The 20,863-nt window shown below is 41.5% G+C and overlaps 6 protein-coding genes across 11 annotated transcripts; 3 read left to right on the top strand and 3 right to left on the bottom strand.

Annotated features, from left to right (window-relative positions):
* The first annotated feature begins 552 nt into the window (after window positions 1-552).
* On the top strand, window positions 553-10,508 carry LOC105271903 (histone acetyltransferase KAT6A). Of its 4 annotated transcripts, XM_011313716.1 has the most exons (4): window positions 553-733; window positions 973-1,082; window positions 3,407-4,087; window positions 4,538-10,508. In XM_011313716.1, exons 1-4 carry the CDS (start codon window positions 641-643, stop codon window positions 10,095-10,097), a joined length of 6,444 nt encoding a protein of 2,147 aa, XP_011312018.1. In that variant the 5' UTR covers window positions 553-640; the 3' UTR covers window positions 10,098-10,508. The 4 variants fall into 4 exon arrangements, 3 of the variants coding, with proteins under 3 accessions (XP_011312018.1, XP_011312019.1, XP_011312020.1); XM_011313717.1 differs by lacking the exons at window positions 553-733; window positions 973-1,082 and adding an exon at window positions 2,422-2,763; XR_892688.1 differs by lacking the exons at window positions 553-733; window positions 973-1,082; window positions 3,407-4,087 and adding an exon at window positions 2,417-2,763 and having other exon boundaries at window positions 4,538-4,622.
* Window positions 10,509-10,741: 233 nt separating this feature from the next.
* Window positions 10,742-11,657, bottom strand: LOC105271901 (cytochrome c oxidase subunit 6A1, mitochondrial). The gene is made up of 3 exons (XM_011313713.1): window positions 11,530-11,657; window positions 11,035-11,189; window positions 10,742-10,951 (listed from the first exon to the last, which is right to left on the bottom strand). Exons 1-3 carry the CDS (start codon window positions 11,627-11,629, stop codon window positions 10,853-10,855), a joined length of 354 nt encoding a protein of 117 aa, XP_011312015.1. The 5' UTR covers window positions 11,630-11,657; the 3' UTR covers window positions 10,742-10,852.
* Window positions 11,658-11,894: 237 nt separating this feature from the next.
* Mul1 (Mitochondrial E3 ubiquitin protein ligase 1) lies at window positions 11,895-13,583 on the top strand. Of its 2 annotated transcripts, none has more exons than XM_011313712.1 (3): window positions 11,895-12,170; window positions 12,236-12,419; window positions 12,553-13,583. In XM_011313712.1, the coding sequence occupies exons 2-3, from the start codon at window positions 12,315-12,317 to the stop codon at window positions 13,471-13,473; spliced, it is 1,026 nt and encodes a 341-aa protein (XP_011312014.1). In that variant the 5' UTR covers window positions 11,895-12,170; window positions 12,236-12,314; the 3' UTR covers window positions 13,474-13,583. The 2 variants fall into 2 exon arrangements, with proteins under 2 accessions (XP_011312014.1, XP_011312013.1); XM_011313711.1 differs by having other exon boundaries at window positions 12,309-12,419; window positions 12,553-13,582.
* A 67-nt stretch (window positions 13,584-13,650) lies between these two features.
* On the bottom strand, window positions 13,651-14,930 carry Ctu1 (Cytosolic thiouridylase subunit 1). Its single transcript, XM_011313710.1, has 2 exons — window positions 14,839-14,930; window positions 13,651-14,690 (listed from the first exon to the last, which is right to left on the bottom strand). The coding sequence occupies exons 1-2, from the start codon at window positions 14,881-14,883 to the stop codon at window positions 13,740-13,742; spliced, it is 996 nt and encodes a 331-aa protein (XP_011312012.1). The 5' UTR covers window positions 14,884-14,930; the 3' UTR covers window positions 13,651-13,739.
* A 40-nt stretch (window positions 14,931-14,970) lies between these two features.
* On the top strand, window positions 14,971-16,641 carry LOC105271897 (lys-63-specific deubiquitinase BRCC36). Of its 2 annotated transcripts, none has more exons than XM_011313707.1 (6): window positions 14,971-15,171; window positions 15,255-15,388; window positions 15,448-15,652; window positions 15,905-15,993; window positions 16,080-16,184; window positions 16,281-16,641. In XM_011313707.1, the coding sequence occupies exons 2-6, from the start codon at window positions 15,278-15,280 to the stop codon at window positions 16,527-16,529; spliced, it is 759 nt and encodes a 252-aa protein (XP_011312009.1). In that variant the 5' UTR covers window positions 14,971-15,171; window positions 15,255-15,277; the 3' UTR covers window positions 16,530-16,641. The 2 variants fall into 2 exon arrangements, with proteins under 2 accessions (XP_011312009.1, XP_011312008.1); XM_011313706.1 differs by having other exon boundaries at window positions 14,971-15,198.
* Window positions 16,628-20,586, bottom strand: ksr (kinase suppressor of ras). Its single transcript, XM_011313709.1, has 3 exons — window positions 17,861-20,586; window positions 17,672-17,801; window positions 16,628-17,537 (listed from the first exon to the last, which is right to left on the bottom strand). The coding sequence occupies exons 1-3, from the start codon at window positions 20,242-20,244 to the stop codon at window positions 17,385-17,387; spliced, it is 2,667 nt and encodes an 888-aa protein (XP_011312011.1). The 5' UTR covers window positions 20,245-20,586; the 3' UTR covers window positions 16,628-17,384.
* Window positions 20,587-20,863: the final 277 nt, after the last annotated feature.

Raw genomic sequence — 20,863 nt, 5'->3', positions numbered from 1 at the left:
TTTCACTGGAAAAAATCGTAAAATTTGTTAATTTAATATTTTGATTGATCGGTTTTAGCGGGAAGTTTTGAAGGCAGTGAGGAATGCGTTGCACAATATGATCTTTTCACTGTGGAACTAGGCATTTTATTGCAGATCATAATTTCACTCCAGTCGCCCCTCGAATTACACTTTATCAGCTTTTTTTTACTGCTCTACGCGGTCATCAGCACATTCTGCTTTTTTTTCAATTCAATTGACAATAATAATAATAACAATAAAAACCCATTTGTTCACGAGGAAAAATCGTTTTTTTTTTGTTAAATTAGATCCGCGACAATGAAAAATATTTGCCCAATCTTAATGAACACAGAAAAACAAGTATTTGAGATTATTGTTTTAAATAGATTTTTCAATATTTAGTACTTGCAATCGTATGTCTTAGTGATTATTAATTAATTTAATTTATTATTGTTTTAAAACAATATTTTAATTTTTTTATCCGTCCCTTGCGCGCGCCACGAATTGATGAATCGGTCGTGTGAATCAGCCGAATTAACGATTTCCTGGACTCAACGGACAGTCGCAGTTGGGACTGCAAAAGGTACAGGCATATCTTCGAGGTACCACCGGATCATTGTTCCTGACCCCTCCAGATGAAATGAACTGTTCCCACAACAAAGCTATTACATCATGGCTGGATATGGTGAAGCAGATGAAAAAAAAATTATTCTTCGAGCGGGCGATCCGCAGAGTACGTAAAAAATTCAAAATCAAACGGCAACACAATTAAATCAATTCAATTTGTTTATTAATTGCTCGAATAAAAGTGGAATTTATTATTTTTCGGAGATATTTTTTCTCCCGGGAGAAAATTCTCTCAAGGAGTGGGAAAGAAAGGAAGAGAAATTTCAACGCGCGTTGAATCGAGTGATTTTGAATTTTTGAATTTGACTTGCGGGGGAGTAATCATTTTTTTTTTTGTTTCCTCAGGCCGAAAAGAGTTTAAACGGAAAATTATCGCGCAGAGAAGTTCGCCGGTGTTTGCAACAGCTTTCGGAGAGTCCTTTTGTGGTCTTGGAGAGAATTGAAATCGAGAACACGTGAGTAGAATAATTCATTTAATTTTTTAAAATCAGTAGAGAATTTTTATTTCACACCGGCTCGGGGGAGTAATGTCCAATTTTTCGAATTTCAATTTGTGATGATTTTTTTATCGAAGACAATCGTTTGAGATTTATTGGGGAATTTATAACAATCGCATCTCGTATTTTATCATTTTGTCCAAAAATTCAAGAGAAGGAAAACGGGAAAATTCCTGCCGACTCCGACCTGCGCTGTAGAGTTGATACAATTCAAACCGTGAATTCAGAGAAACGTTTCAGCTGTTGTATTTTATTTTTTGGAAAAGCCAGTGAGAAAAAAGTGGTCCAAAAAAATTAACAATAACTTGATAGTAAACTTCGTACCCTCAAAGAGTAAAAATTTACTTCCGAAAACGGAGAAAATAAATTCTTTGTTATCCGAATTTCTAGGATCTGTTCACTGCTAACAAAGAAATTTTCTTTCTCCCATTTTTTGGGGAAGAATTTTACGACGCATATATACGATTTTACGACATTACCTGGTAGTCCCTCCTCTGGTGATTTCCTCTAAGATGCCCTGCACCCCAGGAATTTAGGTCTGAAGCAAAAACCGTTTTCAATTTTACCTTGAGAATAGTGAATTAAATTTTTCATTGATCCTTCGTGTAAATATCGTGGCAGACGTGTGACGGTTTATCAGTAATTAGGGGATTATCCTCTTGTCGAACGTGTGGCACCGAATTTTTCATTTTCATTATTTAATATTCCCGAGACCTCTATCAACATCATTATCATACAATTGGGCATCTCATTATCGCTTTCCATTTCCATTTTTAATCCATAGATGTAACAAATTTGTCTCGAATTTTTTTCAACGAGATAATATTTTCATTAAACTTCACTGAATTCCCCTTAATACTTTAATTAATAAATAATTGGGTATAATTCAATTTATATTCGTAATATTTAAATGTAGAGAAAATCGCGGTTGTACAATTTTTTTTCCTTGTGTCGGTGATTGTGGGAAAAAAAATGTCTATTCCGTTTGGTTTGGAATTGTGCAAAGGCCTGCATCTGTCTTTTCACAACTCTAATCTTCGAAAACAAAACAAAACTGGTTTGTTTGTTATTTTCTTCACAACTGCTTATCGTATGAGAATATCTCACCTTCAGCGTCCCATCGACTCCCTCGCGTGATGTATTCAACTCTCGAGTAAACGATTTTCGATTATTTTTTTCGATTATTGAGCTTCCTGTCTTATATCATCAAGACACAATTATTGCTGACTTCACGTGATTCCCAAGTGATCTTGAGAGATTTATTGGAGTACTCCTCGCTATTTCTTGATTTTCAAATGATTTCACATGATTTCAGGACTGATTTCATGTGATTTAATTTTGATTTTATCAATAAATAGCCGAGAGGCCATAATATCCTCTTAAAATATTCATTGTGAGTCTGAGATATTAACGGTCCCCACCACTCGACGAAGAGACAACTGCCGGAGGAGGTACTCTCGAACCGGCGCTGCTGGCACACGATCAGTCGTGCTCCAGGATGCGAGGGCCGAGGAATCCTGTGAGATCAATCCTAAAAATAAAAACGCAATAAACCCTGTGACAAATAAACCATCGACAATTAAAAAAAAATAATTACACCTCATTCTCGGAGGAATGACCCCGGGCTAGACACAGAGACGTGAGTTTTTTCTTCCTTTAATAGCCCCAAAATAAAATAATGTCTTTGTGAGTGTTTGTGTTTGTCGGCTTTGTTAACTCCTAACAATTAACTGAATTAACATCTTAAAAGGGAGTTTATTCGTTTTTTTTCTTATTTTCGTTCGCTCTGTGAAAGTTTTGTGTGGAATATTTGTCGGTGCGTTTAAACCGAAGGCGACATTTTCTCTCTTTTGTTTTGGCTACGACCCTTGGCGTTTTGTTTACCTGAGTAGACCACCGGCGAATACGTTTCTGAGAATATATTTTTTTTAATGACCCACCAGTGAAATAATACTCATAATATAAATACAATAAAGTGACTTGATTCGAAATGATGGCGATTGGAAACCTTTTTGAGAAATTTTTTCGTCATGTGAGGGGACTGTTTGGACCTGTGGAGGAGAGTGGAATAACAATGTGAGTGTTTGTTTTTGAGTTGCAAAAGTATATACAATTTTTTTTTTTTATTAAAAAATTCACGAACCGAATGAAAAATTTTGGACATTTCGGGCTACCCCTCCGCCGGTTTCACGGGTTGTTCTCAACGATGAGTGATCACTTCAAGGACTTGAATTGGGATTTTTTGTTATTGTTGTTATTATTTTTCTCATGGAAAAATTCAGAAATCGTGGAGCCAAAGGAGGCGGGAAGAATGAGAATTTGCCGGTGTTTTACACGGATGTATGGAGAAAATCAGTCCCCCGGAAGTGTGTGAATATCCATCGTTCTGAAATTGAGGATAAAATGGCGGATCGGGTTGAGAAAATGGCGGCGAGTCCGTCGAGTGCGTCAAATACGACTTTCTGTCCGAAAATTATTACCAAAGAACCGAAAATATCGGAAGTAGGGGAAAAAATGGAGATGCAAGAGAAATTGATGAAGAGAATTGAGGCGAATTCAGACGAGAGTAAGGAAACGCAAAATGACTTTAAATTGCTGTCGGTGGAATTTGGCCAGCCTCTGTCAACCGGACAAATATACCGAAGGAGATTGAGGAAAGTGAAATGGGATAAACCGAAATGGAGGAAATCATCGGACATCAAATTTCTTCAGGACCCACGACGATTCAGGCAGTTGAAGAGAGAGTGCCTGGAGGAGCTCCTGCAGAAGATACCTGTCTTCGATGGAGATGAGGTCAGGAAGGTGATCTTGGGGAGAACTGAGCCATTGGATAAAATCGAAGTGGTTGAGACGAAGACCGGGGAAAATGATGTCAACCTGGGGGACTGCCTCCCGGAGGATACCATAGGCGAGAACATTGTATCCAGCTCGGACTCTAATCACTCTATCGATCAATGCGACAGGTAGCACATTTCGGGAATTTCACAGAGTTTGTGGGGTTTTTAATGCTTGAATTATTCGGTCGATTCAGGTTTTGTTATGGTAATTGGGCGATGGGTTTTTCAATAGAAATGTGATGGTTTTTACGGAGGAAGTACTTAGAGGATATAATGGTGTATTTTCTAAATGCTCTTCGATGACATAAATTTCAGGTTTTTTGAGATACAAGTGCTGTTTTTCCTTGGTATTTTTTTCCACACGTGCTCATGCGGATTTCCAACTGAAAAATTCAATAGATTTCACTCCTCCCTTTTGTCTTCAGGCAACCCTCAAGACCAGAGAAATTTACCTGAAGTCCAAAATTTTCTCAGGCATTGAAAACTTCAAAAACCCAGATTAAAAGATAAAAAGTCCCATTTAGCAGGCATTTTTGGAGGCTACAGGCCCCCCTGACCTAATCTTATCTGTTGCAGATGTAACTCCGACGTGGACGAGGGAATCGCCTCATCCCAGTCAGTCTCCTCATCTCCAGTTCACGTTCAAGACACGACTGTTAAATCATCGAAGACAGTTCCAGAGCTCCTGGACGAAAAAATAGGATTACAGGCGCAAAAGTTCAGTCGAAAATCGATAAAATTAACGCGTCGGCCCCTCCGGCCCTCGACAGACCCATCGGATATCGAGACTTGCCCCTCAGGATTGTCCTCACCCTCCTCCGGTGATCAATCTCCCAAAGATAGCGAGATCTCTTTCTGGAAGCTCGATTTGAACAACAGTTTCATTGGGGATCGTAATTTAAAAAGTATTCATTCAGACAGTATATCCTCGTCGTCAGACACACAGGAGGACCCCGCGAAATCCGCGAAAAACTCAGTGACCTCTGAAGAGACCCCTCAAAGCACCTCACCGACCTCAAATTCCCTCACCTCGACCACTCCTCCTAAAATGGCCACTCTCGATGAATCAGCATCCACGAAAGAGCTCCTGGATATTCTGGACAGTCCTGAACGCCCCGCGTCCTCGGACACCCCCTCAGACCCTCCAAAAATCCATAAAAATTCCAATGACCTGTCTCAAAATCCCACCGAGTCTCGAAAAAATTCCAAAAAGTCTCACAAATCGTCGAAAGATCGGTCAAACAAATCAGAAAAGAAACGTCACCACTCGGAGGACCGCAAGTCTCCCAATTCCGACGTCTCGAGAAAAAAGATCAAGAGATCGGATGCCTCGTCGTCATCGTCGTCTTCGAGACCACGGGATCGCTCTTGCTCGGGTGAGGACAGCTCAAAACGTTCGAAAAAATCGACGAGATCTCACTCGAAGGAAAAAACTCGTGACTCAGAGAGCACTACAGCTTCCGAGACCTCGAAAAAACCCACGCAGATTGGCTCCTCGAAGAAGGGAAGGGTTTCTCGCCTGAGCACCGATCATTCGGGCACAGAATCCCCAACGAGAATTCCGGATGATATCGAGAAGAAGCTCAAACGTGTGAAATCAACGGCTGTGTCGAAAAAATCGAGAAGGGCGGCGAGAAATCCAGAAGATAATTTGAAAAGATTCTCAGAACTTTTTGGCGAGGACAAGGTGTCCTCAAGCCCTGCCAAGCCCTCCAGCGAGGAAGCCGCACCACCTGGGGGTCGATCTGACCCAGGAGATGGCCCTGAGCCCCACGACTCGCAAATCTCTCACAAAGATTTAGAATCCTCTCAAGACGAGAGCCTCGATCCTGAGGAGGAATTAGAAAAAATTCGGATAGCCGCAGAAAAAAGAAAACCGATTTCCTCGACGAAGCCGTCCTCTGGAGGAGGTGACTACCTGCAGAGGAAACGTTTGAAGCTCGAGAAGGACAAGCAAGAGCTCGAGAAAAAATTGTTGTCGGAAATTCCTCAACCTGCAGCAGCTGTAAAATCGAAAAATCGAGTTCCTCCGACTCCAGCGCAGGTGCAAAACGATCTTCCAGATCCTGAGGAGTTGAATGCCAATGTTACGATTGACGAGGAGATCTTCCACGACCTGGAGAACGAGCCAGTGCCTCTGATTGCGGTAATCGAGAAAGCTTTTGAAGAGCAACCGAAACCAAAGGGAATTCCTCTGATCGGAGAAAACCTGTCGCAGGGCAGTGAACCCATGGATATGGATGAGTCCGAGGAGATGTCGGATATCAGATCACCTCACAGCGTGGAGACGGTTATTTTCAATGATGACCGCAGTCCAGGACCACTAGAGATCGATGAGCATCAACAACCGATAAATGTTGGGGAACAGCCCGGGGTTGTGACGATTTCTTACAGACTGGGGGACACTGATGTCAAGAAGCTGGTGGACTCATTGGGCGTTGATGGTCCTCCGGGTACGGCTCCTCAAGTACGCTGCAGAACCCCTTCGATCCTGGAGAAATTCCTGGAGAAGAGCGTAAATTCGGACGAGGCGGTGAGAAGGCTCGACGAAATTTGTGCCCTATCCCAGGAGGCAGTGCCACAGGCCTCTGAAAGTAGGGATGCCCTAGGGCTGACTACCGAGCAGATCAAAGAGATCTCGAAGAAGATGTTGCCACAGTTTTCCGTCGATTCACCCACTCCCAGGATTATTCCCAAAATTGTTCCCCCGCTGATCGGAGAGCAGGTATCCACTCTAAACTCGTCACATCTCGCCCTCGAGGAGAAGCTTCAACGCGACGAGCAGAATCTCGAGACAATGGCCATGATAACGAGGGTGATAACGTTCAACAGAAAGGCACTGGATATGGATCCTAGTAATTTGGGAAAGGCTGGTCAATTGGAGCAAGTTTGTGAACATGCTAAGGCCGTTTTTCAGAAACTCAGGACGACCATGAAGGGCCCCGATGAGGAGATTGTCAGGCTGGTGGTTGAGCAGTCCAAGCTGACAGGGGAACACTTTCTTGTTCAGCCTGAGGAGATTATATGGATACTCAAGCGGTCCAGCGTTCTCCAGGTGTGTCCCGCAGAGCCTGTCCCTGCCCCGGAACTTCCAAAAGTCGTACAGAAGATGAGAGAACACCCGGTGAAGACGTCTCACCGAGAGCATAGGCCAAAAATTTCCGATAGAGCAGGTGTGATCCACCAGAATCCAGAGGCATATCCATCAGAACGACAGCCACCACCATATCCGAGTCACCTGCCACTGGGAAGTCTGCCCCACATGTCACCAACGCATCCCCAATCCCAGAATTTCCAAAAAATTCCTTCTCACCCTGATCTTCCATCCGGTACTTCTCTCTCCTACCACATGCCCCACTACATTTCCCAGAGCTCGACTGTTGAAATTCCTCAACCACCGAGGCCTTGTCCACCCCAACAGTCACTAACAAAGTCCTCAAAATCAAAACCCCCAAAATCCTCCCAACAGCCTCCCCTTCTCCAACAGCCACCCCTTCCCCAACAGCCACCCCTTCTCCAACGGCCTCCCCTTCCCCAACAGCCCGCCCCTCCACAACCTCCGATCCCTCCTCCTCCCAACGAGCATTCCAGTCCCTCGCAAATTCAGTCCCTCACCATCGAGAACAATCAACAGACGCATCTTCAGGGTTATTCACCGTCACTTCCTCAGGGCCTGATTCATTTATATCCTCAGCATCCGTTTTTTGGACAGCCTCAAGGCTTTCAACAGCACCATCAGAATCTCCACAATCTACCTCTTCAGCCTACAGCTTGTGGAGTACTACATCCAGGATCAGGATTATTCCCTCCAGGGCCAGGAATTCTCCCTCCCGATTACCCACTGTGTGCTGCTGGTCAATGCAAACACCCAAATTGCAACAGGCGACAAATTATATTGCAGAAATCAAATGCCCTAGGAATTTCCCAAACGCGAGATCCAAGGTCACGAGGATATCCTGCAAATCTTCAGGGACAAGTACCTCAGCCTCAGCCTCATGTGGATAGGAGACCCGTTTATCCTGGACAACAACCCCTTCCTCAGAATAGAAATATTCCTCAGGGAAATCAGCCAAATAACATTCAGGGAGAGAAACATATGGTGAATAATTTTATCAACCCACAAATAGGTCGACAGCTATTTGAAGTCCTCCATGGACAGCAGAGTCAGAATCAATTCTTCCAGCCGATGCAGTCACAAAATTCGAATAATCAATTTCGGCAGATGCAGGGACAGAGTCACAGTGGGGTGTTTCCGCAGCTGCAAGGACAGAATCAGCAATTTCAACAGGTGCTGGGGCAGAATAAAAATCAACCGACCCAACCAATGCAGCCTGAGAGTCTGAATGAGCATCTCCAGAAGATGCAGGCTCAATGTCAGAAATTCCACCATGTGCCGTTTCAGCCGCAGTTGCACTCGCAGAATTCACAGAAGATTCAGCAGTCTCGCACTCCTAATCAGACACAGCCACAGGCCGCAAATCATCTGCTCGATTCATTTTACCAGCAGAATTTGGCCCAGATATTTCCTCAGTCTCAATGCCAACAGCAAAATTTTGCGTCCAATAATTCACAAATCCCTCAGGGCTACAACCATATACCTCAGAGTTCTACAACTCAGACTCCAGCCTCCACCAAGACGAATCCATCTGTGAGAATTCCAATTTCCAGTAGTGGAAGTCCAAAACCTTCTAGAAATCAAAGTGGAGTTATTGGAATAAATTCAGGGATGCAATCCCAGGGAGTTCTAACATCATCGGCAGTCGGCAATTCTTCTGGAATACCAGGGACTGGACTCTCAGGGTTACCTTCATCTCTTCAGCCTGGAACTCCAGGATCAGGACAACAAATTGACGTTCCAAGGTCGTCTCTGTCCATGAGTCGAGGAATTTTAATTTCCACTGGACAGCAAACGATACAAAATTCTCAGGGAAATCCTCTCAGTGAAATTAATTATCAGGGAATTCCGCCAGCTCCTGGACATCAGGCACCAACGACTCGAATTCTGGGGTCAGGGATGCATACCTCTGGAATGACACCTGGAATAAATCGACAAGAAATTTCAGTGCCTTTTGGAATTCCAAAATCAATTCCTCCAGGAATCAGAAATCCATCTGTGGCCCAAGGCGTTCCAGTGCTTCCTGAAAATAAAATTGGAGTTCCAACAACCCCAGCAGCGGCTGGAATGACTGGAGGGAATAGACCTTCACTTTCAGACACGCAGAGTGCCCTTGCAGCCATAGAAAAGATAAGAGTGAATGCTATTAACGAGTTCAAGGCGAACACTCAGGTCTCGTCGAACTCTGGAATTCTCCAGAATCCTCAAAGTCAGTCCAGGCGTGTGGAGTCACCGAGGGAAGGAGCAACAGCTCCTCAAGTCATCGATACCGTCCAGCCATCCCCCCCACTGATGCCGACTCCTCCAACCATTTTTGAATATCCGAGGATTTCTCCAGTTGCTCCTGGAATTCCTTCTCCAGCACACGTGAAGGCCTTTGAGGAGTCAAGGAAAATTTCGGATAGATCTCATGAAAATACACACATCCCAGCAGTCGATCAGTTAAAAACTCCCGACATTCTTTCGGACATTGCGAGTTCTCCTCTTGATTTGTCCACTAAATCATCCTCAGAGGTTTCAAAATTAAGGAAACCTGTAATTGTTAGTGTAATTGATATTTGTCGAAAAGAATTAATACCCAGAACTTCTCCAGAATTGGAGATTCCGGACAGAAATGCTCCAGAGAGATCTACATCACGTTTGATATCGGAACCCCAAGCTCCAAGACTTCCTGAAACCCATGGAAAAATTGAGCTGATCTCCCTGGACACCACTGATGACGAGGATTATTTTGAAACAGTTGAAGAGAAATATAAAACACGTGAAGAAATTCTAAAAGAACTCCAGGAGACTGAGAAAATTGAGGAGCTGAGCAAAGTTAATGGAGAGGACCTGGTGAAAGTGGAGGAAAGTACTGACGATGATCTGGAGATTATTGATGATGAGGTGGAGTGTAATGGGATGACCGAGATGGGAATTCATGTGAAGGCGTCGAGTGCTCAGGCATTTGAGGGGATTTCACTCAGGATCGAGGGGGTGCAGTCAATTCCTATGGACGAGTGGATGGATAAGTTCGAATAGGTGAAGGTGGAGACTGCCGAAATCGATGTGCACGAGGAAAAGCCACTGCCCCGGTCAAGGGGGGGGAGGGCGGAGGGTTCCGCGGAGGAATGACAGGAATTTAGTCACGGGGAATTCCACTCGAATTCCGCTGGAGAAGAATTCATCGTCAGGATGAATTATTATTAGTCATTATTGTTTTTTTGAAGTATTATTTTTTTTTTGTTCCGAGAAATGAGTTTATATGTTCTGTGTTAATTCGGTTAGTGAAATTCCATTGAATTTCACAGGATCTTTTCATTACCGTTTATTACGTTTTAGTGAGCCTTATTTCTTAATTAAATACGTACCAAGGAAAACGAAATCAAATGAAGAAATAACTTTGAATTTCTTTTTATATGATTAAATAAACGTAAGGATTTGTTTGTTTTAGTTATTATGTAATCATAAGATCTCATGTTTTTCTACTTTTGATACTGAATATTTTATGTTTTTTAAGAGAATTATCAACTTGAGGAAAATAGTACGGAGGATTGTATAGAGGAGAAATAAATCAATTTTTCACTGCTAATTCGATCATTAATTATTATTCAGAGAGTTTCTTTAACAACACTGAAATTAGTAACCAATTAATTCTCGGGGATTGAAATATTTTCTTGTGAGAGTAATTATTTGATTAAATTTTATTCTTTGACAGTTGTATGTTACATTAACTATAGAACAAATCTAGAAATCACTGATGATAATTATCCCTGGTGAATTTGTGGGAAATTTTTTCAGTGGTGGTGCTCCTCCTCAGCTTCGTAGCCATCGGGGAGAGCATTTCTGTGAGGATTGTGGAATAAAGTCCTCTGGCCTTCATCCCATGGGAATCTCTGCAATTGAGATGATTAATTTTAATTGTCGGTCTTTTATCACTCGTCAATTTTTATTTCAATCTTCGTCTTATTTTTATTACTTTGTTTCTAATACGTAGATGCTCGTAGATTTTGAAATCAGGCCTTTTGGTCGATTTCTCCTCCTCTTTCTCCATCAAGTAAGTATTCAGCAGTCCGAGGAGAACCGTTGGAATAGCCACGAAGAGGGAGAGATTTTTCCACATCTTCACACCCTCTGAAATCAAAATAATTTCCATCACCCGGAGAAAAACACCGAAGAAAATTTCAAAAATTCAACAGAAAATATGTTTTGATAAGAAAAATTATGGGGTTGTATTACATAACAGATTGACAGTCGCTTGTGATAAAAAAGAGAGTGAAATGTAAAAAAAATTGGGGAGAAATAGTCAGGCGTGAATAAAACATGAAATTTCCTTGAGATAAAAAGAATTTTCGTATGAAAAATTCTTTGGGAAATGGGAAATAGATGGGGAACAGCCAAAACTCCAAAACATTATTCTACGATAATTTTCTGTGGAGGGTAATTCACATTTGCATGATTTATTTGTACTTACTCCCAGCTCCGTGCGTTGTTGCATAAACATCGAATGTTTCCCCATGTTTTACCGAATAATTTCGGACGAACAAACGTCCTAGAACCATTCTACCCGCCATGTTTTTTAACTATCTGACCAGAAACAAATAAATCGAAGAGAAAAGAAAATGTCATGGACGGTGAGCCGATGGATGCGTTCTCATGTGAAGTATTTAAACACTTTTAGCGGGAATTTAAAATAATTATGCATTTTTCTCGAAAACGTCAAACACCTTTCAGATTTTGATTTTCTGGAGAATTCTTAGGATTTTGGAATATTTTTCTTGGAGTAATGACAGTCAATAATTTTGCAAAATAATTATTCAGATTTATCGATTTTTATTCAGCCATCCAATCCGATCTCTCCATTATCGATTTGACACCAAAAAAAAAAATAGTCAAAATATAATTTTCAGTTTTCCGGAAGGATTCTGAGGGGTCGGAGGGACCTCACTGTTCTCCATTCCAAAATTCCAGTCTAATTATTTTTTAAATCAATAATCTCGGGGTGATTCAGTATTTTCTCTTCCCAGGAGTTGAAAGATTAAAAATAAAACTCTGCAAATTTTTTTTTAAGACTCCAGAGTTTTGAGGGGTCGATCGAGACCCCCGAGAGTGGAAGTGAGTAAAAATAATTATTAAAAATATTTTTCTTTTCACAGATAAGACGGAGATTTGTTTTTCAGACCCAGGGAAGAAATACCTCTTTTTAGGTTATACGATTTAATTATAAAATCAGGGAGTTTCCGAATTTTTCAGGGCATCATGGAGTACCTTGGAGAAGCCCTGACCCTAGGATTCGACAGTTTAATATTTGGGATATGCCTGAAACAATATTTTCACTATCGAAATTCGATGAAAGCTGTGAAGGTATGACCACCAATTCTCAGAATCAAAACTGTAGTGTTTACTCCCGAAATAAAAATTTATCGATAAATAATTCAATGATTTTCCATTGGAATTTTTAATTGACGAATTAAATTGACATTCCGTTTTAATTTAGAATGCAGAAATTTACGACATCGGTGAGAATCTAAAATTAATAATAAACGATAGGCCAGAGAAAAAAATAGAGTATGTAGCACTGAGAGGTACAGTGGGAGCACTAGGAAAGCCCCTTTATGGAGTGCATGACAAATCAATCTCAGGAGTTGTCCAGAAGCTCTCGGTGAAGGAGCACGTTGTAGCGAGAACAACAGCTGGATTCTGGTCTGATCAAGAGAGAACAATGCAGGAGATCTACAACACAGTTCCCTTTGCCCTGAGACAGGGAAAACACAGTGTAGAAATTCTGGAGCCCCTTTCTGCTGAAATTCTGGACATGGACGTCATCTCCGACGAGTTCAAACCCAGTGCACCAACGATAACAGATCACATCTGGGGATTTTTTACTGGTGTACGCCAGAGAGGCCTTCAATCAACCGAGGAGATGCTGAGAGAGGGTGTGACAATAACAGCTCTTGGTGAAATCTCCAGCTCCCCAGAATCTCCAGAAAAATTAATTCTCCAGCCACCACTCAACACTCCATTTTATCTAACAACGATGTCAGTGAGTTCTCTTCTCCGGAAGCTCGACGAGCGTCGAAGAATTTATCGTTATTTGTGCCTGATGTTTGGGGCGATTGGTCTAGTCATCGGTGGAATTGTTGTGAGACGTTACTGGAAGGATCGAGAGGAGCAGAGGCTGTCTGAGCAACTGAGGAGAAGTCTCGCTGAGTCTCGAAAGGAGAGGAGACAGAGGGTGAGGGAGAAAGACCTCAGGGAGGATCAGATATGCGTCGTGTGCCGAACAAATCCCAGAGAAATTATTTTACTGCCGTGTGGACACGTCTGTCTCTGCGAGGACTGCTCCGATGGCATTGACACCGATTGCCCAGTCTGCAGGGGACCTATTGAGCTCAAAAATGCTGCTTATATCGTTTGAAAAAAATTTTTCCTTCAAATTTTGTTAAAATCAATAAGATAATAAAAGAATTATTGTGATTTGTTAATGAGAGTTATTACAGAGGTGATAATTAAAATAGAGAAATTATTATTAAACTTTATAATCAATTCTGAACACAGTGAATAATTTAATTAATTTAATTAAAGAATAAAAAATGTGGAAATCCATTCGGAAGACAATAACTTGATTTGTTTTTATAGAAAAGGTCAATAATTTCAATTAGTTCTAATATATTTCAAGGAATACTAAATTAGATCTGGTGAAATGTTAGAAGTAACAATTTGCAGGGCTTTCTGGGACTTTCCAATTCCCAATTTTGGAAGTCCCCTGTTGAGTCCCTCCAGCAAAATACAAGCCTTGCATATTTCCTGACTGGAAACGAAACCACAACGACTGCATTTACCCCTCACAGGCATTTTTACAGTCTCTGTATTAATAGTCATCCTCTCCCCGGAGTGAATAATATCGAGAATCGCTGACGATCGAATTTTTTCCAAATCCTTGAGAAAAGTTCTGGCATGTCCTCTGTACGCATTCGGTGCGAATACACACTCCGTAGAGAAGTACACGAGTTTCTTAAAGTACGCGTACATGACAATTTCCTTTTCATATGCATATTTCAGGGGTTTGCACCGCATTATGGAGTCGTCACCAGATGTTATGATGGAGGTGCACCTGGAGAGCCTTGCGACGTCTCCCCTCAGGATATTCATCAGAACAGTTTCAGCGATGTCATCGGCGTTGTGACCAGTGGCAATGCAGTCCACTTTGAGATATTGTGCTCCTCTGTCCAGGGCCTGTCTCCTGAACACTCCGCAGAAGGTGCAGTTGTTCTTTCTGCCAATCTGCGCAACAATTTCATCCATCGTCCATCCATATAAATCTTTGTACGATAGAATTTTCAAGGGGATTTGATAATCGTCTCGATTTTGCTCTACGGTCTTCAAACTGTCGTCTCTGTATCCAGTAATCCCTTCGTCGATGGACAATAAAAACAAATCCAGTCCATAAGTGTATCGGTCATTCAACAATTTGAGAACATATGCGAGAACTGTTGAATCTTTTCCTCCGGATGCTCCAATGGCCACTTTATTTCCTTCTTTAAACAATTTACCGTTGACAATGGTGTGATGAATTTCAGTTTCGAATGCGTAGAAAAAGCAATCCTTACAGAGAGCATCACCAGTCTTCGGTCTCTATTCAACAAAACATTAATTTCAATTTAAAAAATTGATACTCAAAGTGACAATTGAATTGAATTGTCTGCGATTCTCTTACGAGGATTCGGAATTTGTGTTATTCGTAATTATAATTAAATATTAATTACTCGTCGATGATATTCACCTTGAGAACAGCATTTTTTCCACATTTTGAGGAGCACTCAGGCATTTTTCAGAGATAATTCAGACTGAATCAAAGAGGTTAGTAATATTTCCCTTCGATTCCAATAAAAAAAAATCGCTCTAGCGGAAAGCAGTGGAATTTTCATCAAATCGACAGTCGAAATTCCTCGGACTCCGAGGACTCAGAAGAAAATTCTGGAATTCCTGATAAATCCTTGAAGCCTCGACAATGCGAGAATTCAAACCGTCATTGTGCAGCTATCACTGATCCCTGAAGAATAATAATCAACTCCTGCAGTAATCATCTCCAAAATCATAACCAAACGTTTCTCAGGTGTTTCGGTTGTTTCTCAGATGAAAGGTAAACACCAGTCCCTCCCGAATTTCAATTCTCAATCCGAAAAATTGCATTTTCAGCGTCGAAATTCAATAACGACAGAATGGAGATACCCCTGAAGAAAGTGGAACTGCAAGCTGATGTTTACATGACATGTCTGCAACATGCATTGTCAACCGAGAGCTACGAAGTGATGGGATTACTCATCGGCACAGTAAATAAATTAATCGAGAGGATTCGAGAGCTGTGCCATTACATTATTAATTTTTGCAGTTGAATAATGGAGTTGCCAAGATATCAGCGTTGATAATCCTCCGAAGACTTGATAAAAAGAAAGACAGAGTAGAAATTTCACCAGAACAGCTGTTGAAAGCCACTGCTGAGGCTGAGAGACTTGCACATGAGTTGAATCGTCCTATCAGAGTCATTGGGTGGTACCACAGTCATCCACACATAACAGTTTTTCCTTCACACGTTGGTGGGTTGATAATTCATCCAATTTCAAGTTCACGTTGAATTTGACGGTTCATCCATTTTTCGTGGATATCTCGGGATCTGAAGGAGATAGCGAAATTTTTTATATCACTTTTTTTTAGGTCTCATTTCGATCTGTAAAAAAATTTCCGAGAAAAATTCGGGTATCTCCCTTAGATTTGGGGATAAAGCCCAAAAAATGGAGGAAGAGTTTATATTAATTTCGATAATTTTTAATTAATTTATTGGTTTCAAGACGTGGGAACGCAGGCGACTTATCAAATGATGGACTCGGGATTTGTCGGGCTGATTTTTTCGGTTTTCTCCGAAGGGAAAGACACGAAGGCAAGGGCTTGGTTACAATTGTCCATTTTTTCCACTTTTTCATCCCACGATCGCATGGATAATAAAATTACAAATATCTCTTGCAGGAGCAGGAAATCTATCTCATGTGCTTTCAATCCCGTAATAATGAAGCTGTTGAAATTCCCCTGCAAATTGTTTACACCAATGAGATATCCGATCGCTGTCTTAAAGTGAGAAATTTAATTATCCTAATCACTTCATTTAATTATAATTAATTCCCTGCCAGTATTGGGTAATGCAATGAATCATTTATTTTCCCCCGCCAGACGATGATTGAGGTTTCCAGAATTCTCATCCAAGAGGAAGAGAGTGCAGCAGACTCTTGTGAAAATATTACAGACATTCTGGCAACAATTTACAACGATGCAGTAAAAACTCGTCAATTCACTCACATAACGGATATAATAACTCGTCCCTTAATCCAGACCCTGGAGTCACGACTGGAAACAAACAGAACACGTGCCAAACAACTCCGAAAGGAGCTCCAGCTTCTCAAACAACTCCCAATCGATTAAAACACGAGGAATAACATTTTAAAAGTATTTTATGATTGTCTCTCCATTGTTCACCTGAAAGAATGTGTATTTAAAGTGAGAAAAAATAAATGTTTAAATCTTTTCATAATGATTTCATCGTAACTGTTTATTCATCCATTTCCATCGAACCGAGTTTGTCCTGTCTTTAATTAACATCGATACAAGAAAATCCGAATAATGGTTCGAGAGTGGTACATCGATAAAGAACAATTGTATATGATTTATTTTTTATTTGATTTATCTCTGGCTTTTTCAATCTCATCTTCAACCACCATTTAATATTTTCACTTGATTAATGAAATACTCTCTCCCCCGAATTTACAATCATTTTTATACTTACAGTATATCGTTTACTTATTTATTAAGTTCAATGAGATCTTTCTTTACAATATTTAGGGAAAGTTTATCCTCTCCATTTCACATTTCAACAAACAGATGTTCATTCGTATATATATATTTACATTAAAAAATTGACTAGTATTTTTCAATTCAAAATCGAGACTTTGAATTATTAATATTAGGTTTAGAAAAATGTCAGTTATTTTAATACTCTGGGTGAATACTTTTTATCAGTTGCTGTTTTTTTTTTCGTTTCTTCTTTTTTCATCGCAAGAAATTAAATCGTGAGATAACCTGTGTGAGAGAGACCGAAAATTGTCTAGAAATTTTATGTGAGAATTTGAAATAGCTCTGTCGATTTACAACAATAACTTTTACCTATTGGAGAACAGATATTAATACTTTAGACAGTGAAAATTTTGACAACTTACTACGAATATCTACAATTTCACATTAATGAGTAGTTCAATGTCAATGGAAACTTCAATTCGAGATTTAGAAGACAGATTCTGCTGAACGTGACAGGTGAATTGGATGTGATGGACTGCGTGCGAGTCTTTTTCGGGGTAATTTTTCAAGTGTCATGAGGAGTTTTGAGAAATCTGGTCGACTAGACATGTGATAGGACCAGCAGAGCATGAGAATATCCTGAAATAATTGAAAATTCAATATTATGTTGACGAATTCACAAAAATTTTTCCTCTCCTATTCCTCGAGAAGGCTTATTAAATTTTTTTTATCATAATAATAATCGCTAATATAATTTGAATTAACATCATTACTTTAACTTCACGTGACGCTTGAAGATTAGCAAGAGTTTGCTTCATGCCCTTTCCAACTTGCCAGATAATGGCCTCAGGTGGTTGTCCCTTGAAAGGCCACTCACCACACAGCAGCTCGTACCACACAGTTCTAAAAAAAAAATGGGTAATTACCCACTAAAAGACCACAATTGCTTGAATGATTCTCACCCAAATGCGTAGACATCGGAAGCCTCAGTGAAGGGCAGTTCCTCCTGGTCCCGCGTCTGCTGGGGTCTCAAACGTGCAACAATCTCTGGAGCCAGATAGCACAACCACCCAGGTGGAATACTCAACCCATTGCTCTTCCTATTTCCATAGCAGAGTTTAGTTACGCTGAAAAGTCCAAAGTCAGTGATAACAACTTTTCCATTCTCCAGAAAAATATTTTTGCTCTTCAGGTCCTTGTGAATAATTCCTCGTGCATGAAGGTATCCCATCCCCTGCGATATCTGCTGTGCGATAATAGTTGTTTTATTCATATTGAATTTATCCTTCCTGAGATGAATATGAGTATAAAGAGTCATGCCCTTGCACAAGCTGGTGACAATAGCAAGATGGGGTTGCTTCATGCATGCCCCCATGAACAATACAAGATTCTCATGTCTAGTTTTCCTGAAAGTAGCGACCTCGAGTTTGAAAGCCTCGAGTGTCTTGTCATCATCGGAGTAATAATCCATATTGAGTACTTTAATGGCGACATCTCCATGCCAATTGCCCCTGTACACAGTACCAAATCTCCCAGTGCCAATGGGATCACCAATTTTGAGTTCATCATAAGGGATTTCCCACTCCCTCATGGACAAACTGTTCTGCCTTGGCCACCGTGAGTCACCAGGTTCACCATCAGATACCTGTGAGTCCTGCGAGTCCACCCTGACTGGTGTCCTCTCAGAGTCAGTGCTGGCAGATCCAGACACAGATATTGTTCTGTCACTGTCAGTTGATATATTAGTGTCAAGTCTGATGGAGTGATCCATGGAGAGAATGCTCTTGTCATTGATCGTCACATCGGGAAAATGAAACTGCTGTTTAGTCCCTGATGAGATCACCTGGTGTCCCTGATTGGGACCAGGTAGAAGTGCTGGACTCGATGGCGTTGATGAGTTGCAGCTGGAGGTGTTGGAGCTGGAGTCAGCACCCTGGAATGGAATATTTATGGAGGAGTGAGGATGAGATCTTTTCCTGTATTTTCGATCGAGTGAACTTGGTAGATTGGGGCTGTGATGATTCGGTGATATTATGCTCGTCTTATTAAGTACTGGTGAAACATTCACCATTCCATCAGCCTGAAGTGTTCTCTTGAATTCATTGAATAATTCCTGTGGTAGACCACACGAGGGTGGCACCTTGGACTCGCAATCCCTGTGACACTTGTACTTGCACTCCTTGCATTTCAACCCAGTACCAATGAACATCTGCTTGTCACAGTAATCGCAGGTAGTCATCATCTTGAAGGTCTTGGTAAAACGATGGGCTATTATGTGTCCCATACCTCGAGTGACAGTGGGCGTCCTTGGGGACTTGGGTACGTGAAGATTGACACCAGTTCCCTTTGAGCTGTTGTCATCACTCTCAGCGCTGGAATACGGTGGTGACTTGATGGGACTGCTGGTGGGTAAAAGAGCATCGGATATTGTCTCAGCATTGCTCAATGTACCTGATTCCGTTGGGAGTCTACCCCTAGCCCCTGGATTAATCCCTGAATTAATTCCTGGTATCACCTCACCATTTTCCACTCTATTCCCCAATTGAGACTCATGAGACTTGGATTTCGTGAGGGGAAATACCTCTGGCTGCACAGGGAGGTTAGTCTGGTGGCGTTTACTCGGTGGTGGAGTTGTTGGAAATTTAACACCAGCTGCTGCCTGTCTGAGAAGAACTGGAGTCGACGGTGGACTTGTCAGACTAATTATCGAGGATGCTTGCTCCAGGGTATCACTGAAATTATTATTATTGTACGAAATACTGTCGTCGGAGGGAATTGATCGCCTGGTGTTTCTGGATCTCACTGGCCTCGGGGATGTGCCACCTCTCAGGTGATGCCTGTCCCAGGAGTCCCAGTACAGATTCATCATCTCCCCTGTCTCGTCGCCCCTCTGAAGTAAAACGTCGATGTAACGACGGAGATTGTGAAGGGCACGGCAGAGTCTCCTCAGCTCCTCCTCGTGTCTCGTTGTATTTTCACCCAACATCGTACCCAACTCGTGCTCCGATTTTTCTTTCAACGCCTCCAGGGTCTGGGCCTTGGTGCACACATTCCTGATGGACTCTGGTGTCAGGCCCACCACTCTCAACCACTGGTGCAGCGATGGATACTGTCTCATCTCCGGGGGAAGTGAATCAACTGGCAATTTGGACTTCTCCACCAGCTGCTCTGAATACAATTTTATCAGTTTACCCTCGAGCGTTCGTATTTCCTGTTGAGTTAATTCTGCACTTGTTGAACATTTTGTTCTCAAACCCTCGAGACGATCTGCTGATATGTCAATCATCGATTGCACCACGTAAAGGGCACGACGTGAATCTTGCTCTGGCTCCTCTGTCTCGGCCATTTCGACGGGATTTTCCACGACGGGGATGGGGTTAATCGTCAGGATATTGGAGAGGTTTTTTCACTGGATTGTCGACTTCTGTCACTCTCTCATCGTCATTTATGTAATTTTAGGACACTTTTTTGAGTGTTTCTTTCTGCCATGGCACTGGTTTTTCACCCTCGCCCTTTGGGGTTGCACTGCGATTATCGGGAATGGGGAGTTTTTCTTCGGGGAATTACACAGGGAGGGAACTGCACTCTCGTTCAAGGTTTTCGAGCCCTCGACACTAGTAACCAAACCACTTATCAACATTGACAACCATCTTGGCGGCCTAATCAGTGACGTCAAGCGATCAGTAAATCGGGGTTGGGGGACAGAGATTATAGTAGGATTTTTCGACTCAGGATCGATATTATAAAATCGATTGTTCTATGTGCGCACTAATCGATTCTTGCATTTGGTCGATACTCGATTTTAATCGATGTTTTTACATCGAGATCGCTATTTTTTGCGACTCACATTTGTTTGTAAATTTTTATTGCAATGCTGGGGTGTCCAGCGAGTCGACGGGGTGAATTTTATTGTCTGCGGTATAAATGCTTTTTGTTTTTTAATTGTTTAACTGAAATTTAGTCGA

Source organism: Fopius arisanus, unplaced genomic scaffold (genome assembly GCF_000806365.1).
Source record: "Fopius arisanus strain USDA-PBARC FA_bdor unplaced genomic scaffold, ASM80636v1 scaffold00127, whole genome shotgun sequence".
NCBI classification, from domain to species: domain Eukaryota; kingdom Metazoa; phylum Arthropoda; class Insecta; order Hymenoptera; family Braconidae; genus Fopius; species Fopius arisanus.
The sequence above is the reverse complement of the archived record's forward strand: the minus strand, read 5'-3'. Positions and strand labels throughout refer to the sequence as shown.

What these genes read in the sequence shown, in the direction of transcription:
- ksr (XM_011313709.1), bottom strand. Translation starts at nt 20,244, where the DNA reads ATGGCCGAGACAGAGGAGCCAGAGCAAGATTCACGTCGTGCCCTTTAC. An exon ending in TCCGATGTCTACGCATTTGG is followed by an intron (nt 17,802 to 17,860) that starts GTGAGAATCATT and finishes TTTTTTTTTTAG; the next exon opens with AACTGTGTGGTACGAGCTGC. An exon ending in AAGCGTCACGTGAAGTTAAA is followed by an intron (nt 17,538 to 17,671) that starts GTAATGATGTTA and finishes CAATTATTTCAG; the next exon opens with GATATTCTCATGCTCTGCTG.
- Mul1 (XM_011313712.1), top strand. Translation starts at nt 12,315, where the DNA reads ATGGAGTACCTTGGAGAAGCCCTGACCCTAGGATTCGACAGTTTAATA. An exon ending in ATTCGATGAAAGCTGTGAAG is followed by an intron (nt 12,420 to 12,552) that starts GTATGACCACCA and finishes GTTTTAATTTAG; the next exon opens with AATGCAGAAATTTACGACAT.
- LOC105271897 (XM_011313706.1), top strand. An exon ending in TGGGATTACTCATCGGCACA is followed by an intron (nt 15,389 to 15,447) that starts GTAAATAAATTA and finishes TAATTTTTGCAG; the next exon opens with TTGAATAATGGAGTTGCCAA. An exon ending in AGTTTTTCCTTCACACGTTG is followed by an intron (nt 15,653 to 15,904) that starts GTGGGTTGATAA and finishes ATTGGTTTCAAG; the next exon opens with ACGTGGGAACGCAGGCGACT.
- LOC105271903 (XM_011313716.1), top strand. Translation starts at nt 641, where the DNA reads ATGAACTGTTCCCACAACAAAGCTATTACATCATGGCTGGATATGGTG. An exon ending in TCGAGCGGGCGATCCGCAGA is followed by an intron (nt 734 to 972) that starts GTACGTAAAAAA and finishes TTGTTTCCTCAG; the next exon opens with GCCGAAAAGAGTTTAAACGG. An exon ending in TCTATCGATCAATGCGACAG is followed by an intron (nt 4,088 to 4,537) that starts GTAGCACATTTC and finishes TATCTGTTGCAG; the next exon opens with ATGTAACTCCGACGTGGACG.
- LOC105271901 (XM_011313713.1), bottom strand. Translation starts at nt 11,629, where the DNA reads ATGGCGGGTAGAATGGTTCTAGGACGTTTGTTCGTCCGAAATTATTCG. An exon ending in AACAACGCACGGAGCTGGGA is followed by an intron (nt 11,190 to 11,529) that starts GTAAGTACAAAT and finishes TTTTGATTTCAG; the next exon opens with AGGGTGTGAAGATGTGGAAA. An exon ending in ATCTACGTATTAGAAACAAA is followed by an intron (nt 10,952 to 11,034) that starts GTAATAAAAATA and finishes TCTCAATTGCAG; the next exon opens with AGATTCCCATGGGATGAAGG.
- Ctu1 (XM_011313710.1), bottom strand. Translation starts at nt 14,883, where the DNA reads ATGCCTGAGTGCTCCTCAAAATGTGGAAAAAATGCTGTTCTCAAG. An exon ending in GAAAAAATGCTGTTCTCAAG is followed by an intron (nt 14,691 to 14,838) that starts GTGAATATCATC and finishes TTTGTTGAATAG; the next exon opens with AGACCGAAGACTGGTGATGC.